Below are 19,574 nucleotides of genomic sequence, written 5' to 3'. Positions count from 1 at the left end.
ACAACGATTTACGTGGAAAACCTTTCGATGTGAAGAGTAAAAACCACAGGACCAAAAGCTCCACTATAAACACCAAGAGTTACAAAATTGTTCTCCAAAATTGGCCACAAAACAAGCGCCAAACAACGAGCAACAACAAATCAAGATTGCACCAAAACTAGAGAATTAAAGAAGAAATTTCACCCAAAAATGCGCTACTGTTCACGCCCAAAAATAAGAAGCTACAGACCTCAAAATCAGATCTCCACCGTTGAAGTTTAAGAACCAGATGCTGAGAACTCCCAGTTAAAATTTGAGCACGATCCAACGGTTAACGAAGCAGAAAACTTTGTCTGAAGCGGATTGCCTGAGCAGAAAATTTCCAGAAGCAAAAACGGGATTTTTCTTTTTTTCTCTCAATCTCAAAAACGAAACTCTCTTGATTTTTATCTCTTGTGTTTCTGAAAATAAGACCAAATAAGTCTTATATATGCCACATAATATTTAGGTTATGGGCTAAAGTGAGCTAGTCCTAATTAGACTTTTATTTATCCATATAAGAAGGGGAAAAAAAAACCCAACAATTCTCCCCCTCACAACTATGTGGAGGAGACCGCCATCCCGGCGATCATGCAACAATTCTCAAACTTCCCTCTTGGAAAAGCTTTAGTCATCATGTCGGAACCATTATCATTGGTATGGATCTTTTCAAGTTCAAGCAACTTAGAATCCAACACATCTCGAATCCAATGATACCTCACATCAATGTGTTTAGACCGACCATGAAATGTAGAATTCTTGCCAAGATGAATAGCACTTTGACTGTCGCAATAAAGCACATACCTCTCTTGAGCACAACCAAGTTCCCCGAAAAATCTCTTCATCCAGATCAACTCCTTGCAAGCTTCAACAGCAGCAATAAGTTCACCTCTGTAGTAGATAAAGCAATACATTTTTGCAACCTAGATTGTCAAGACATAGCTTCCCCTGCAAAAGTAATCAAGTAGCATGAAGTAGACTTACGAGTATCAACATCACCAGCCATGTCTGAATCAGTGTAACCACAAAGAATAGGCTTTCATGTACCAAAACACAAACTCAAACTAGAAGTGCCACAAAGATATCTCATAATCCACTTAACAGCATTCCAATGCTATCTTCCCGGATTAGAAAGAAAACGGCTAACAATACTAACAGCATGAGCAATATCTGGTCTTGTACACACCATTGCATACATCAAACTACCAACAGCTGAAGCTTAAGGAACTTTCTTCATATATTCCTTCTCACCATTACTGGAAGGACAATGTCTAGTACTTAATTTGAAGTGCATAGCTAAAGGTGTATTAACAACCTTAGCTTTGTCCATGTTGAATCTACGAAGTACTTTCTGAATATACTTATCTTGTGACAACCACAACTTCTTGGCATCTCTATCACGGACAATCTGCATGCCAAGAATCTGCCTTGCTGGTCCTAAGTCATTCATAGCAAAAGACTTATTCAACTTTTGCTTCAACTCTTTAATCCTACAAGCATTATGACCAACAACAAGCATGTCATCAACATAAAGCAAAACAATAATAAAGTCATCATCATAGAATTTTTGCACAAAAACACAATGGTCTGAAGAAGTCTTCTTGAAGCCCTGCTGACTCATAAAAGAACCAAACTTCCTGTACCATTGCCTGAGAGCTTGTTTTAAGCCATACAAGCTCTTCTTCAATTTGCAAGCATAATTCTTCTTTCCCTTGACTTCAAAACCTTCCAGCTGCTCCATATAAATTTCTTCATCCAAGTCACCATGGAGAAAAGCAGTTTTAATATCCATTTGTTCAACCTCTAAATCCAGACTTGCAACCAAGCCTAGAACCACATGAATGCATGACATCTTCACAACTGGAGAGAATATCTCATCAAAATCAATCCCTTTTTTCTGGCTAAAACCTTTCACAACTAATCTAGCCTTGTACCGTGGAAATAGATTACCATCTTCATGTTTCACCCGAAAAATCCACCTGTTTTTCAAAGCTTTTCGATCTTTAGGTAACATACCCAAATCGAATGTATGACTATCATATAGAGACTTCATTTCATCCTCCATAACATCAAATCACTTTTCTTTTTCTTCATTTTCCATGGCCTCATCAAGACTCTCTGGTTCTCCCCCATCAGTCAAGAGTACATACTCATTAGAAGAATAATGAGATGAAGGTATTTTATCTCTAGTAGATCTTCTGAGAGAACTCTCTGGAGCATCAATAATAATTGGTTGTTGACCAACCACATCATCTTGCACTAGAGCATCAACGGCATATTGGTCATTCTGAATATGATCACCATCTTCAATATCTACTTGATTTTCATCATTTTGAAGATTTTCACCTGGTGAAATAGTCAAAGGCACTGAATCAACATCAACTAGGCTGGCACTACTCTGAGAATCAATTTTCTCAACTTTGTCAAGATCTTCAATTGTTTGGTCTTCAAAGAACACAACATCACGGCTTCTAACAAGTTTCTTCTCAACTGGATCAAAGAAACGATAGCCAAATTCATTTTGACCATAACAAACAAAGATACATTGCCTAGTTTTAACATCTAACTTTGACCTTTCATCCTTAGGAACATGCACAAAGGCTTTACACCCAAAAACTTTAAGATGATCACAAGAAACATTCTTACCAGACCAAACTCTGTTAGGGACATCACCATTCAAAGCAACAGTAGAAGATAAATTGATAACATATACAGCCGTATTAAGTGCTTCTGCCCAAAAGGAATCTAGCAGCTTAGCATCTGAAAGCATATATCTAACTCTCTCAACAAGAGTTCTATTCATCATATCCGCCAAATCATTTAGCTGAGGAGTCTTTGGAGGAGTTTTCTAATGCCGAATATCCTGCTCTCTGTTATATATATCAAATGGGCCAATATACTCACCACTATTATCAAAACAAATGCATTTCAATTTCTTCCCTGTCTGTCTCTCAACCAAGGCCTGAAAACTCTTGAACACATCAAGTACTTGATCCTTGAACTTCAAAAAGAATACCCAGTGTTTGCGAGAATAATCATCAATAAAAGTCACAAAATAAAGTGCACCACCATGAGTCCTTACGTACCTTAAAAGGACCACACAAATCAGAATGTACCAACTCCAGCAAATCAGGCTTTCTTGAAGGTGGATGACTGTGAAAAGAAACTCTCTTCTATTTACCTGCTAAGCAATGAACACACTTGTTCAACTTTGCTTGTTTCACTCCAGAAAGCAAATTCTTTTTAGCCAAATTGTTCATCTCGTTCTCGCTCATATGACTCAGTCTTCTATGCCATAACAATGATGAAGTATCATTCTCCACCAAATTCACCGAGCCTCTAAAAATGGAGCCCTGAAAAACATACAAGTTAGACAACTTATCACCACGGGCTACAACCATCGAATTTCTAGTAAGCTTCCACTGGCTAGCACCAAGGGTATTAACATAACCGTCATCGTCAAGGTATCCCACAGAAATCAAATTCAAGCGAACATCTGGAGCATGTTTGACATTATTGAGAACTAGTTGGGAACCATTGTTACTTTCCAAACAAACTGTCCCAATACCAAGAACTGCAACCTCATGATTATTACCCATTTTCAATATCCCAAAATTACCTGGAGTATAAGAGGAAAATAATTCCTTCTTGGGCATGACATGAGAAGTAGCACCAGAATCCACAAACCAGCCAGACTCATTACAAACAAGATTGACGGCATATTCATCACAAGCAACAAAAAGATCATCATTAGCAACAACAACAACACGATTTTCATTGTCACCTTCTTTCTTTTGTTGTCTCATATCTCTCTTATACTTAAAAATTTTTTTCTTAATATGCCCATTCTTGTGGCAATAGTCACATGTAACATTCTTGTATTTAGACTTTGATTTACCTCTACTTTTATCTATGTCATTCTGACCTCTGAACTTGTTTCTCCCCCTATCTTCCGTAACCAAAACATCGGAGTGTGAAGTAGAAGAAGTTGAGCCTTGAGATCTTCTTCTAATCTCTTCATTTAAGACATCACTCTTAGCATATTCCATGGTCACAACACCACTGGGAGCAGAATTAGTCAAAGAAACTCGAAGAGTGTCAAAAGAGTCTGGCAGAGTATTAAGAAGCCATAGTCCCTGTATTTCTTCATCGAATTTTACATTCATTCCAGATAGTTGGTCAAGAACACCCTGAAAATCATTAATACGATCAAAAATAGGAGTGCCATCTTTATACCTGATATTCATCAATTGTTTCAATAGAAACAACTTATTGTTGCCAGTCTTCGAAGAATATAGCGTCTCGAGCTTGTCCCACAAACTTCTGACATATGTTTCATTCACAATGTGATTTCGAACATTATCTTTTACCCATTGTCTAATATAGCCATAAACCTGCAAGTGCTCAAATTCCCATTCCTCATCCGTCATGAATTGGGGTTTATTAGAGGTAAACACAAGTAAATGCATTTTCTTGACAAATAGAAGATCTTTCATCTTGCCTCTCCAAATATGATAGTTACTACCATTCAAACAAACCATATTGCTCATATTTGCCTCCATCATTCAAATCAATTATCAACAATAAATCAATAATCAATGCTCTGATACCATTTGTTAGGACCGAAATAAACAGGTGTAATGCGAAAACTAGCAAAACAAACCTCAAAAGATCACGAGTAAAAAGACAAACGAGAAACACATCAAAAGAGACAGATTTAACATGGTTCGGTCAATCGACCTACGTCCACAAAGGAGATGAGCAATCCACTATAAATATGAGAGTACAAAATATAAAGAGAAGCAACCTCAACCGATTCACTCGAAATACAAGGAGGTACACAAAATTCTCATCCATAACCACAACTCTCAAAACCCTAGGACTACATTGTGAATGCTGATTAAATTAAAAGGAACAAACTTATATTTATAGAGTCCTAAAACCTTTCCTACAAGAAAAGGACTACTCAAAATATTAAAACATTTTCCTAAAAGGAAAGCCTATTTATGGTAAGAAATCAGGGCAAATAAACCCCAACAAATATATGGGTTGTGATGGGAACGTGGGATCCTTCTATCATTAGTTAGAAGTCTCAAATTTGAGCGATGAATAATTTAAATTAATCAAACTCTAATATAGATATTGAACACCGAATGCATGGAAATCAAAAAACAAATAAGTTGAAATGAGCACTATTTCTCACCAAAAAGAATAGAATAGTTACAAATTCGGCTTTGGGTTATCACAATCAATAGAAAGTAAAACCTTTTTAGATTTTACATTTCTCCTTTTAATCGTACAAGTTCAAGAATTTTTTTTTTTCTTCTATGCCTCTAGTATCTGAATTCTACTGATCCCATTAATTTAGATTAGCATCGCACAACATATATCGTAGTGTGTGCACTTTAATTTGGAGAGAGTCAAACAAGTGTGCTAACTTGGCCTCTGAGCTAGCCCATTGAATTAGCCAGCCCAACCTGGCAATGCACATTGCAAACATATGGTTGAAGCTCTATCATCAGGCGCTTGGCCCAAAATCCAAATGCAGCCTACGTCTGGCCTGAAAAAGGGTCCATTTGCCAATGGACTTTTAACACATTTGATCGCTCGATAAGAAATAATTATAGCAGTTGGCCAATAATATACAATTCATACGATGATGTCTGACCTAGTAAAGAAAAGGACATGTTGATGCTAGTAAAAAATTTAGTCCTACCGAGTATTTACATCAAATCAATGAATGCATGACATGTGTTAAAATTTTCAACATCTATCACTTAAACATATATAATTAACTATTGTATGTTTTTACTTTATTAAATCACTCAACTATAGTTAGATTCCATCGTTTTTATATAAATATCTAATGCGAATAAGTTTTTACCGATGCTTCCATGCCTTGTAATGATTATTGCATCGAATATTTGCAAAATTGCCTAACAAATATAATATTCATATAGCAAATTGTTAAACGTGACAAAAGTCTCACATTGGTGGTTAATGAGATGAGTGGACTCATTATAAGGGCTGCACAATTCTTCTCTTTTTGAGCTAACTTTTGGGGTGTGAGTTAGGCCAAAACCTAATTTAACCCAATGTTATAGACCTGAAATGTACAAGTCATGCAGAGTTTATCATTATTAGAACCAAATGCTATTCAACTAATTCCTATATATATGCGATGAATAACAACACTTGAATTGTTATCTCTTGTTCAGCTGAAGGACATTATTATCTTTAAATATTCTTATACACATACTTTTATATATTCAACACTCATGTATAAAATAGTATAGAATCAATTATAGAAAAAGATATAATACTAACATAATTTTGATTGAATAGTAGTAAAGATTCCAAACCCGTGACATATATATATTCAATGTTATATGCAGAGAGCATGATAGGACGTTGTTACGGCACTTGTTGGCCTCTTTAGTCTTTCCCTCAAAAATGTTAATATTAGGCGTTTCAGAATGTTACTATTGGTCAAACACAGTGGCAAACACACCTTTTACATACTACACATTTTATTTCGTTACGTTCCATGAAAAAAAAAACTTACATTTAATATATCTGTAAATATTGAAGAAAAAAGGGTTCTCAAGACTTAGGATCTATGTAGCATGTCTTCATTTTCTTATTCATAGGTTTGTATAAATTAAGGTTGTCTACTTTCTATGAGTAAATATTTATTACATTTATCCGTCTGTTTTAACTTGATGTCTTTGCGGGAGTTATATCTCCACCCTATTGGTACTCTATAGAAGAAAGAAATCGCAGCACTAGGATAGTCCAAGACAGAGGCGGACCCACATGGTTTGGTGAGGGTGCATGTGCACCCGTTAACTTCGAAAAAAATCATGTGTATATATGTATATTATTGTATATATATCTTAAGAAACTAGTAGAAAGTAGGATATATTTAATAGTGCACCCATAAATACAATAGAAGTGTCCTTGTGCAGCTGGTACAAGCTACTGAAGTCACCTCACACCTGCAAGACCAAGGTTCAAATCCAGCTTAGCCCCTATTACATCCGAAGTCTTCAAAACTTGGGTTCGCCTCTGATCCAAGACTGGTTGAAATCAATTAGAAATAAACATAAAATTGGAACAGAAAGGATTAACTTTAATTAAACTTACGAGCAGTGATCAAATTGGAAGACAAAATGTGATAATAGGCTGACACTGTGTTTGCAAAGTTTTGGCGTACACAACTTATCTGGACTGACAATTGGGTCCATCAAATCGTTTTGAGTTTTTCTGGGGAATGACAAAAGATCAAGCCCACTAAATATTTTAATGGGCCTACATGTTTTCTTCTTCAACACTCACTCTTTCCCAATTCAATTCTCCGTCTATTTTTACTTGTCCATTATACTAAAAAAATAAAATTAATAAGAGATATTTTACCTTTTTTTAGCTATTTTACCCTTGGTATTAAATACTATTCAATATCTAATACATTTCTCAAAGCATTAAATTTAACATATTCAAAGGGTGATATAGTATTAGTAATATTATCCCTATTATTTATTGTTTCATAAGGTGTGTGTCAAGTCAATATAGGACAACTATTATAGACACAGGGAGTAAAAAGTATGGTACTGACGCAGATCGATTCGATTCAATTTTATGTATTATTAATTTGATTTATTGATTTTTAGTTTGTGAATACGCTAAATTGATTACAAAATTAATACGATATTTACTATCAATTTTTAGTCTATTAAGATTTAATGTTTGGTTTAACCAATAGAAAAAAAATTCATATGATTATATGTGCATAATCTTCATAAAATACAGAAATAGTAGTAAAAACAAAAGTGTAGTATAAATTTTTTACATTGATCACTTTTATTTAAGCCAAGATCTTTTTGAATTTCTTCTAAGGAGTCATGTAATAAATTGTGAAAATAAGATTAATAATCTGTTTTTGTCATAATCAAATCTAGAAGAGAGAAGAGAAGGTAATACTCGTTTGTGTTGAAAAGAAAGAAGATATCACAATAAAGAGGCTACCTTTTAGGCTGAAAGTAATACTAAAATTTAGAAAATATAATTGGTAAAGTATTAAAGTTATTGTGATATTATTAGGACTAAAATAGTTAAAATACAAAATCGTTTAAAATTCATTAAATAACTCAATAACAATAAATTAATCGGTTTTTTTTTGTATTTGCACCCATCCAACCTTTTCTAGTTAAATCAACTTGAGGTTTGTGTTACTGTTAGAGATGATTAAAATGTAGACTCGATAAATCACCCATACATGGACATGACAAAATAAACATGGAGAAAATTAGGACAAAAACGAATCATAAAAAGTGTCACTTATATATATGGGTATACTCTCTCCATATTACCATATATATAATATGCTAAACCAAAAGAGAAAACAGATAATTATTCATAAAATGTAAAATTTATAAATTATATATTGAAAATAAGATAAACTACTTGTTTTAACAAATAAAAATTGCCTTGATACAAAAAAGATTAAAAAAAATCAACGATATCATGGTATATAGGTAATTGAACCATTTTTTGATTTTTGCGTGTCATCTTTACACAAGGGTCATGCTAATCTTCTCTATATCATTTTAATTTTATGAACGGAAAAAACTTGTATATAAGTAAAAAAATGCATATGCTAACATGTTTTGTTTCAATAGACTACTTTAATTAGCTGGAGAATTTTTGTTTTTCATACTTTTTTTACAATCGACAATTTGGTACGTACGTTCTCACGTGAACCATTTACCTTGTTAATCGTAAATGATTGCATCTTCTCTGTTACCAAAAAAAAACAACGTTTAGAGAATAATATTACATGATGGTTGATTAGACAATTGAGGACTAAAAGGAAAAATGTTAAATTATTACTCTCTTCGTTTCATTTTATGTAATAAGTATCATTTAACTTGGTATCATATTTAAGAAAAAAATGAAATTTTTTAAAATTTATGGTTCAAAATAATTCTTAGATATTTGTATAGTTATAAATTAATTCATTAAGGATAAAAAAGAAATTTTAAAATCAAATTGTTTCTAGTTATAATAAGATGATATTCATTTTGAGATGAACTAAAAAGGAATTATAACAGGAAAATTATATTGAATATATATTTTAATTAAAGGGAGGACTAAAGTGTTTGGAAGAGGGAGAATCAATTCTGAATGAAGTACTACAAAGTATGACATTACTTCTCTTTTTCTACTAACAAATTATGCATTTGCCTAAACTAAGTTGAGAAATTTTCGACCACAAGTATAGATTCTTCTTTTTCTTTTTAAGGGGAGAATTTTCTGTCATAATAGGTTTTAGTTTTTTTTTTAAAAAAAAACTATTAAATATATCTTTAAATTATTTAAAATAGATTAAATTTACTCCATTATATTTTCAGGGATTTTATATCTTAAAAGGTCATTGAACTATGATAATTTATTTAAGAAAGTCATTAAACTTTGTTTTATATCAATAAAATCACTTTAACACTTTTATCAAATTCCAAAATTCATGTAGACAGCCATATTAACAATTTAAAGTATACTTTGCTATTTAGAAATAGATTTGATTGTTAACTTGGGCTTAGGCCTGTACTTGTTTATTGATTGGTTTTAATTAATAAAATAGCCTATACGGCTAAAACGTTACATTAAAAAAAAAAATAACAGCTCTATCCATAACCTTTCTGATTTTGAGTATTAGAGAAATTAATTGCCACAAATTTACAAGGTAGGGTTTCATATAAAACCATAAATGCACTAAAAAGAAATTAACCAAAAATCTTAATGGACTTGGAAAGACAAATTAAGTAAAAAGATCATAATTATTGGAACTTTATGGCTTATCTACGTAGTCATCTCTTCATGTCATTATCAAAATCTAAAGCAAGATTATGCACCTCCTTTAAATCACATCATGATCCTCGAATTCCACCTCCCATAATTTTTTTTGTTTTCTAAGTTCGATTAATTTGCATAGCAATTTTCTCAATTAATTAGCTTCTCTTTTTAAATTTCCTTTATATAATAGTATTAGTCTTCCGTATAAAAATTATTTTGACATTATATTACTGTTATTTAATTAATAGCTACATATATAATTGTTATCATTATGATATATATCATATAAACTCACGAGAGTACATTGTCACATATTTAGGACTTAAACATATTGCGCGTGTACGTATTATTGAACATCGTGTAACAATCATCTTTTATAATAATATTTTATGTAACCGCTAGTACAACTACACTCCAACACCCCTATAGTGTAATAGTCCGAACTAAACGAAATTCTTATCAATCTTGTTCAGTTTCTACTACAATTTCTAGGAATTTATAACCATGTAACTTTTTTTTATTGATTGGACAAATGAAGGACAAGGTAATTATATTTTTCATTCTTATCAATCATGAAAAAGGTAGTAATATTCTCCTCATCATCAGAGCCAACTAAAGCAACGTACTCATATTTATGGTAAATTCTTCTCCCATAGCACAAGCAAAGATGCAATTCTTGCAAGTACCTACCAGCCACCACCAGTGGCGGAGTCAGAACTTCGACTAAAGGGTGTCAAAATATAAAAAAACTAAAATCACGTAGAAGTCAAGGAGTGTCAATATGTAATACATACACATAAAAAATAATTTAACTCTAGCTACACAGTGTAATTTTCCGACGAAGGGGTGTCGATTGACACCCCTCAACTACATGTGGCTCCGCCACTGGCCACCACACGCAATTGATCACACATGCATATACTACAATAAAAATACTTTCTAGCGGCAATAGATATACATATTTACAAAGCGTGTTAAAACTTTTACCAGCAATAGTTCATTGCAGTTAGTTTCAGTATCGTTATAAGCTTTAGCGGTATTTACAAAAAATATTAAAATGTAACTGACACTAGTAAAGTAATAATTGTTGCTAAAAAACATATTCAATAGTAATTAAACTGTTACCGTTAATTGATTAGCGGCTAAAAACTAAAATTATTTTTGGTGTATGTGATATTAGTTTTTCCTTCATATTAGTGCAAGCAGTAGCACTATCAGCACACTTGTGGTGGACACTAGACAAGGCAATGTAATAGTAATTAATATATTGTATGTGCTCTAATTATAATTATGTCATAAAGTTCGATTGTAATATAGTTGGTAAATGTGAGTGGAATAATTATTGCTCTAGGATTGTAGGTTCAAATCCTCAGTAGCACTTTAACTTTATTTTACCTTGATGAATGGGTGGTTGCCTTTTTTTTCTTCTTCTTTGTTTTAAGAATTTGATATTCAAAATTAACTAGCGTGATTTATGGGTGGTTGGTATTCTTTTGTAAGTGGTTTAATGGCCAATCCGAATTTTTAATTTTGAATATCAAATTCGTAAAACAAAGAAAGAAAAATATAAACATTACTTTACTACTTAGATGAGTGGGAGCAAATACAACGGAAGATTGCATGGGACATTGGGACTGACCAACCAATGTAAACTATATCAAAAAATGATTTTTTGCGATAATTAATTAATAAGTAATATCTTAATTGTGTTAAATATATGAGAAAATGGTCTAAAACCCCCTAACCTATACCTGAAATCCCAACTACACACTCCAATTTTAAGGGTGTACTATTACCCCCTGAACTTTATATTTCTCTATTTTCTACACACTTAAGTGCTGACTGTCAGGAGGTGTTCTCACCTCCTCTAGGCGCGTTAGAAGGTGAATTTTGACAAAAAATTTCTCTTTCTCCAATAGTCATGTTCCCCATCCTTAAATAAACCATTGTTTCTTCTCCATAACAACAAAGACCAAATTCTCATACTAGATTCACCATTGTTGATTTCACACAAACTTATAAACTCTCATGTAAAAAACTTAGAAAAAACAATCAATTCAATTAAAGATAAAATGACATGTTTTTCAATCATCCAAAAATGAAATCTGGATCAGATTTGAAAAAAATTTAAATTGGGTTTACATCAAATTCAATTGAACTCCTTAATGAGAATGTTTTTTTTCTTTTTATTGTAGATCCTTTAACTATCAATCTCAAATTTCAATTAATCAATGAAAGGATTCAATCTCAATTGACCTCCATTAATGGCATTGCTAGTGCTTTCGTTTGTTCCTCTTTTGCTGCTCGACCATCAGCCACCACTGTCGCCGCCTCCAGCGAAACCCAAACCACCAACAAAACCCCATTCTCCTCTTCCCCTCTCCTCTTATCTCTCTCCCATTCTGAGACAACCACCATGAAGACCTACCTCTGTTCTCACAACAAGGTCAACTACAACAATAACAACAAAACCTTGCTATTGCACTGCTCCAACCAGCGAGCTCCGGCGAAGCAAGCAAAACTTCAATGTAGCAGCGATATGCGTAGATCCTTTTAGATTATTTTTCAATATTCTCCGACAAGCAAAACTCGAATATCGCTTGACAAGCTCCCGCTATCAATATTCATCTTTGTTCCTCACAATTCCATAGGAATTTGAAAGAATTGTGGGAAGAAGTTACCTTAGAGATTTGAAGAAATTGGGAGAGTATAGGAAAAAGTAGAAATGAATTATAAAAAGATTGAAAAAAAAATTAATTAATTGAATTTTCACCTGTAAAACGCATGAAATTCACAGGCCAACACAGATCTGGTTATAGCTTTTAAGGGGTGCAATTATTACAGTTTAAAATAGTTCAGGGAGTAATATGACACCCATAAAATTGGAGTGTGTAGTTGGGATTGCGGGTATAAATTGAAGGGTTTTAGACCATTTTCTCATGTACCTTCTGGCAGATACATAAGCCCGCCCATGAACCTAGAAAATAAATTATGTTATTAGAATCATATTTCAATACACAAATCCCCAATGTCACCCTTAACTTTCTTAATATCCTTGTACATGTTTATAGCTCCGTTGGACAACTTACTTCTTGTTCTTGAAAATGATAAAATCTTTTAATAAAGACCCATTTAATCTCATAGTAGCCCAACCAAATTCAAATTTACCATGCCAATAAGTTAGTAATTTTGAATACCAAATTCCTAAAACAAAAAAAATAATCCTAAAGAAAATATTTTTAAAAAGACAATATAAACGTTAATTCTAGAGGTTGGCAAGGAAACAAAAACAAAGGAGGACCGGAAGAGTAGTGGCAACAACCAACATTATTAACGTTTGTAATATATTACTAGTCCTTTCTGCTACATTATACTCCCCTAGCCAAATGAAGAAATAAGAATAATAATAATCGTACACAAAATCAAGTAATTTGGACCCTCACCTTTTCAATCGTACTATATTTTTTTTTTTGGAACCCCAGGATATAACCCGCAGCCGTTACAATCTTTGTCACAGCCTCTGTCCTTCGGGTGAGCATTCTGTGGTGAACACTTTGTGCGCACTGGGTAAACCCTCCACTGTGTAATAGCCTGTAAACCACACAAGAAATGTAAACCGCACTAAGCAAGCCCAATGCGACAGACTCGATTCAGAAGGCATTGAGGAGGGATCGATCCCGAGTCATCCGTGTGGATAACCACCTTCCAAACCAAATGAGTCATCCCGAAGGACATCGTACTACATATTGAAATAAAAAATGAGTCTATTAGTAAAAAAAAACAAAAAAAAAGGCCCATAGAAAGTGGTTTTGCCCGTAAAAAATATTGTGTGCTACCTGCTGTCCCACAACCTACCCTTCCTAGGTTTTCTGTGTGGCGCCACAAAACACAGCTCATGAGTCATATGCCGGACATATTTTTCATAGTTTTTTATTTGATGATCAATATTAATATTAAAGTTTAATTAATTTAAATTTATATTACGTATAGAGTTTCATTTAAGAAGAAATACTTTTTTGTCAAAACTTTTTTTCAAAATTCGAATGTAAGATTTTTAATTAAAAAAGTAGCAGTCATTTTCAATGTATCACATCCTTTGATGATGATATTATTTCCTTATTGCTTTCTCAAAACTTTTAAAAATTGTTGTTAGAAACTAAATATTTGTTATTTTAATTTAAAATAATAATATGTATATTTAATAATAAAAAGTGTACTGTTGCGAGTTTCAAACTTATCGTGAAAATAGTTTTCTTGAATTGAAGATCTATTCAACATAATTTTTATGCCCCAGAGTGGCGAATTTATAGCTTAAAAATGAGACACAAGAACTCGTGGCTTTTTCATAAAAAATAGATATTAAATATAGTTTTAAAATTAATATAACATTATCCACTAAAACTCATGCTAAAAGAAGAATTAATAATGCATGCGCTTAATTAAATATTAAAAGTTTTTTAAAAAAAAATTAGTGATCAATTCTCACTTAATATATATACCGTTATGTTCTAAAAATTCTAAATTCAGACGGAGAGTAAGCCTGCATTATTGCTATTTGTGCCCTACAAATAACAAGTTCTTGTAATAAAATTTTACTTCACGAACGGTATAGTATTACACTCTATGCTTATATTAAAAAATACTTGTTAAATACTTTACACAAAAAATGAGGCCACCTAAGTCCTAAGTCCTAACTCCTAATACTGGTGCAAGTATACCTGACATTTTAAAATTAAATTATCGAATTGTACAAATAAATTATTATTTTTGTAAAAAAATGATTAGGACAATTTAGAAAAAAATGAATTTTAATCTAACTGTATAATCAAACAATTGATTTGTATAATTTTTAAAAAAATAATCAGCAAAACCCTCTAACGATAGGTCACTTGCTCTAAATCCTACATTTGTCACGTATACTCAACACAGTAATCAATTCAATAATTTAATTTGCGTATGTAGATATTGAAAACCAGGAATTAATAAGTTGGAAATAAAAACCAGTGCGAAGGGACGCTCGTGGTTTTTAATTACCCAACAAACAGTCATATAATACATGTTTTATGTGTTGGAATGGGAAGAAATCAACATGGTCACGGTCTTGTCTCCTAGTCTTGTCACTTGTCAACACTATATGTATATAGGAAATTACTACACTAGTAAATATTTCCGTCATTTATTTTTATTTGTCATTGCTTGATTTGAACACTTGTTAAAATTCTTTTTTTTTTATGTGTTATTTACCACATGATACAGAGAATAATATTTAATACTAAGGGTAAAACGTAAAAAAAAAAAAAAAATCTTTTTTTGATACTCATCAATCGTGATAAATTAAAATAAAAATTTATTTTTAAAAGAAATAATTAGTAAAAGTGAACGATGGAATAAATTTTAAGTTACTCGGAGTTTTTTTTTGGGACCAAAATCATCCCTTTAACTATATTTCAAATTTAAAGTATATCCTTTTATTATTACAGTAAATGATAATTATCAAACGGTACCCATTAATGTTTTAAAATTATTTTTCAATATTAAAATTGCAACTTTTTTCATTACGATATAATGAGAAATTACATATTAAATTATTTACCATCACCGTATGAAATTAATATAAGTAACTAAGTACTATGTTATTGAGTTTTCAAATACAAAGTACTTATAGAGAGAGAGGTAATGTGCGGATACTCTTTCTTAATCAAACAGTGATGGATGTAATTTTTGAGCTACGAATTTAATCAAACCCTGTAATTGGGACAAAGAAACATAAATAAATAATATAAAAGTAACTGAACATTCATTTATGTTGAAAAAAAAGTAAAAAAAATCGAGAGCGGAAAGAAAAAAAATCACTTGAAAAACAGGTTAATCACTGTTTTAAACTTGAAATTTATCTTTAATTATTTTTATGAATGAGTCCAATATATAAGCAAACCTACCTGTTTTTCTTAGAAAAGAAAACGAAAAGACTATGTCAAATGAAAGATTAGTGTAATTAAATTAGTCAAAAATAGGTAGTTAACACAATATGCAAAGAACCTGTCATTGTTATCGACATTTGTCCATCCTTTTTCTATTTATTAGACATATGGGTCAAACCCCTCAAACTGCGAGGATTTGAATACTACTTCTTTCTAATTTAAGATTTCAATGAAAATGACATTAAAATAATAAGTTGTAGTATACATCAATGTCAGTTACTTCATTTGTTTCAGTTATTTCCCTTGATTTGTAGTACTATTATGTGAGGTATCTTTGAAATAAGTAATACTACGTAAACAATTAAATTTGTATAACTCTAACCAATCAGCAAAATTTATATATACATTATTACTCTATATATCTCTGTATTTATAGTACTAATATCTACATAATTCTAATCAACTATGATATAATTTAAATTGCAAATTATTAAAATATCAATAGTTGACATGGATCAACTTTAGCGGAAAATAGAGTATAGAAAGGTACATCTACTCTTATTCTGTAGGTGATATTATTAACTCAATAAAGTACCTAATAAAAAATACTTAACTCATTCCGTATAACAAAAAGGCTCTATTAAATAGTACTCCATGTTCCTTCGACATTATATTATTTGTAAACCATTCCACTTTTTGATATTTGAGAGAGCAAAAAAAAATAAAAAAATGGAGCTTTGTGAACATGATATTTTGGAGGAATTATTAGCTCCAAGAAAAGAAAGTTGGAGCACTTTGAATGATTTTTTCCCAAATGGAAATGGATGGACTTTTGAATCACCACTACCTTTTTACCAAAACCCTGAATTTGTTGCCTTAAATTCTTCACTTTTGGGCCTCATTTCACCTCCAATATCTACCTCACAGTCAAATTTTCCTGATTTTACTTCACCTGAATCCTATCAATTTCTTGATTCTTCTTTTACTGGTCCACCACTACTTGATGACTACAGTGACAGAGCAGTTGTGGAAAATCATGAAGAATTTGGTGGGATTATTCCTAGTGATTTTCATGGATTGCAAGAAGAGTTGAATAGCTTTAGTGATGTTAAAGTTGAAGAAGCAAATTCAAGATTAATGGGTAATGTGGGAGAAAAGAAGAATAAAATTAGGAAGGTTGAAGGACAGCCTTCAAAAAATTTAATGGCAGAGAGGAGGAGAAGAAAGAGACTCAATGATAGACTCTCTATGCTTAGATCCATTGTTCCTAAGATTAGCAAGGTAAATTTCCTCATTTCTTTCTTTCTAATTATTCAGAAATTTTAGTAGTTAGCTATTAAGTTTTTTGTTTTTTTTCATAATTGTTCGATTCCCATCTTGTAATCTCCTTCCCATCTCCTTTTACCCAATTTGGGATGAGATGTAGTTATTGCATTGTACTTAATCTACTACATCAGTTCAGCTTAAAGAGTATACGTGAGTCATTTGTGTAACAATACTGTATATGTGATATAACAAGTCATTTTCCATTGTAAATATTTTTAACAAGTGTATCTTGCAATTTGCTACTTCATTTGATATGTGTTTATTGCTATATTGCTGCCCGGTATTTTTCTTTCAATTTTGCTTTGATTACACTTATTTTGAGTCAAGGGTATTTCTCTACCTAACAAAGGCAGGCGTAAGATCTGTGTACATCCTATTATCCACAAATTTGATCGCTCGTGGATTACACGGATTATATTGTTGTTATTGTAATAGTTTTAATCTGTTAATGTATTTATAAGTTAAATGTAGTTAAAATTGACTGTCTAATTTTCTCTTTAACCAAGACTCTGGGTGTTATATACTATGGTTCTGCCTGTGCCCTGTTGTACTGAATGCAGTTCTTTAAATTGATTGAGTAGATGGACAGAACATCTATACTTGGAGATGCAATCGATTACATGAAGGAGCTTTTAGAAAAAATCCATACATTGCGTGAAGATGATAATGTGAAAGACGAAATTAAGGATATTAAATTCGTAGGAAACTTCAAGGAGTTAAAGCCAAATGAAGCACTTGTTAAAAAGCCTCCTAAGGTACATTTTGTCAATAATTGTAAGAGACTTTAATTATGTCTGTGTGTGTAATTTGTTTGACACTTATATGTTGGGTGGGAAATATTTTAGTTTGAGGTAGAAAGGAGAAATGCAGACACCAGAATCGAGATCTGTTGCAGTGCAAAGCCAGGGTTGTTGTTGTCAACAGTGAGCACATTAGAAGCTCTTGGGCTTGATGTACAACAATGTGTTATCAGCTGTTTCAGTGACTTCTCATTGCAAGCTTCTTGTTCGGAGGTACTATCTTTGACCTCTGGTCGCTCTATTACTAAGTAGAAACCAATTTTTTTAATGACGTATGCTTCTTAGGACAGGGAGCCATGGTGCAACGGTAAAAATTATTGGAAGTCACACAGTGTGTTCAAACCATGGAAACTTAGTGCATTGTGTTCACGGCAAATGTATCATTTGCGGTTTGAGTTTGACAGAATGCAATAGTCTTGGCATGAATCAACTGAATCATTTAATATGTACAAATTATGAATTTGAAGTCCAATATTGTGATAAAGAACGAAAGTTGGGATAGGTTAAGCTCAAATTATGATCAATCACATGAACTAAGCATTGACCTCAACTAATAAAGCAGAATGAATACAAAAGATTCACATAAATGGCCTCAATTAATTTGAGATCGAGACATAATTGATCGATTACAGACTCTAGCAACTGTTTTAAAATGTTCCATGTGATGTTTGAGCATGTTGAATTTCCTTTTGTTTCTGGATTTTTATAGGCAAGGGAGCATCGAGCAATTTTGAGCGGTGAAGATGTAAAGCAAACCTTGTTCAAAACAGCAGGCTTTGGAGGAAGATGTCTTTAGAGATGCACAATAATCCCCAACCAAGGACATTCTGTCTGTTGTTCAAAGAATATTGCAAGTTTTAATAATGTCAGTCTTCTTTCTCCAATGTAGTTTTCTTGATTCATTTATAAGATCTATTCTGCTATACTACTATTCAAATGGAGTTAATACAATCCGTCTGTCAATTGTTTCAAAATAATGGATTGGAGTATTGATATTCACAAGGTATGAATTTACGAGTCCCTTTTTGGTTTTCCATCCAATGTCTGATATCGCATTGAGACCTTGACTAATTCGAATTCACTCCATATAAAGCCTATTTAAGAAGAAGCACTCCTTACAAGTCAAGAGTGTGAAGTGTTTATTGTTGATGTCATAAAGGACAAGGCTAATAGTTTTGGTTCTATAATTTTCCAGCACATATATCTACAAACAGAGATTGTGTTCTAAGGATCAAGGACTAATCTCTTAACTACAAGAGAAATCAGGGCAAATCTAGAGTTTTATATATGAATTCACGTGAATTCAGTAACTTTTGCTTGACTTCTGTGCATGTGTTAAAAACTTACTAAATATTTGTAAGTATTTGACCATGAGCTCAATTATTATTATTATATAAACTCATAGTAAATTTTAAGGGCTACCCTACATGTGAATTAAGGAAAGAGTAGTTGTGAAAAAAAACAACTCACTTACTGGAAATTGGACAATAGAAAGGGACAACTCTCTTACACATTCACAAGGAGGCAACCAAATTCAGTTTTGGCTTTGTACTTTGAGCCATTACACCTTCCACATGTCAAACACTTTCTCCATACAAATTATTACGAGAAAGCCTTTTTCTTTGGAAGTGTAATGAGCATTAATATGGTTTTGCAT

At 32.3% G+C, this 19,574-nt stretch overlaps 1 protein-coding gene and 1 pseudogene across 1 annotated transcript; one reads left to right on the top strand and one right to left on the bottom strand.

The window, feature by feature from the left end:
- Positions 1-8,550: 8,550 nt before the first annotated feature.
- LOC125840278 (U6 spliceosomal RNA) lies at positions 8,551-8,647 on the bottom strand (annotated as a pseudogene).
- Positions 8,648-16,408: 7,761 nt separating this feature from the next.
- LOC125840201 (transcription factor bHLH61-like) lies at positions 16,409-18,951 on the top strand. The gene is made up of 4 exons (XM_049519164.1): positions 16,409-17,072; positions 17,699-17,872; positions 17,963-18,130; positions 18,627-18,951. The coding sequence occupies exons 1-4, from the start codon at positions 16,446-16,448 to the stop codon at positions 18,711-18,713; spliced, it is 1,056 nt and encodes a 351-aa protein (XP_049375121.1). The 5' UTR covers positions 16,409-16,445; the 3' UTR covers positions 18,714-18,951.
- Positions 18,952-19,574: the final 623 nt, after the last annotated feature.

Source organism: Solanum verrucosum, unplaced genomic scaffold (assembly GCF_900185275.1).
Source record: "Solanum verrucosum unplaced genomic scaffold, falcon-dt-bn FXZP01000180.1, whole genome shotgun sequence".
NCBI classification, from domain to species: domain Eukaryota; kingdom Viridiplantae; phylum Streptophyta; class Magnoliopsida; order Solanales; family Solanaceae; genus Solanum; species Solanum verrucosum.
The sequence above is the reverse complement of the archived record's forward strand: the minus strand, read 5'-3'. Positions and strand labels throughout refer to the sequence as shown.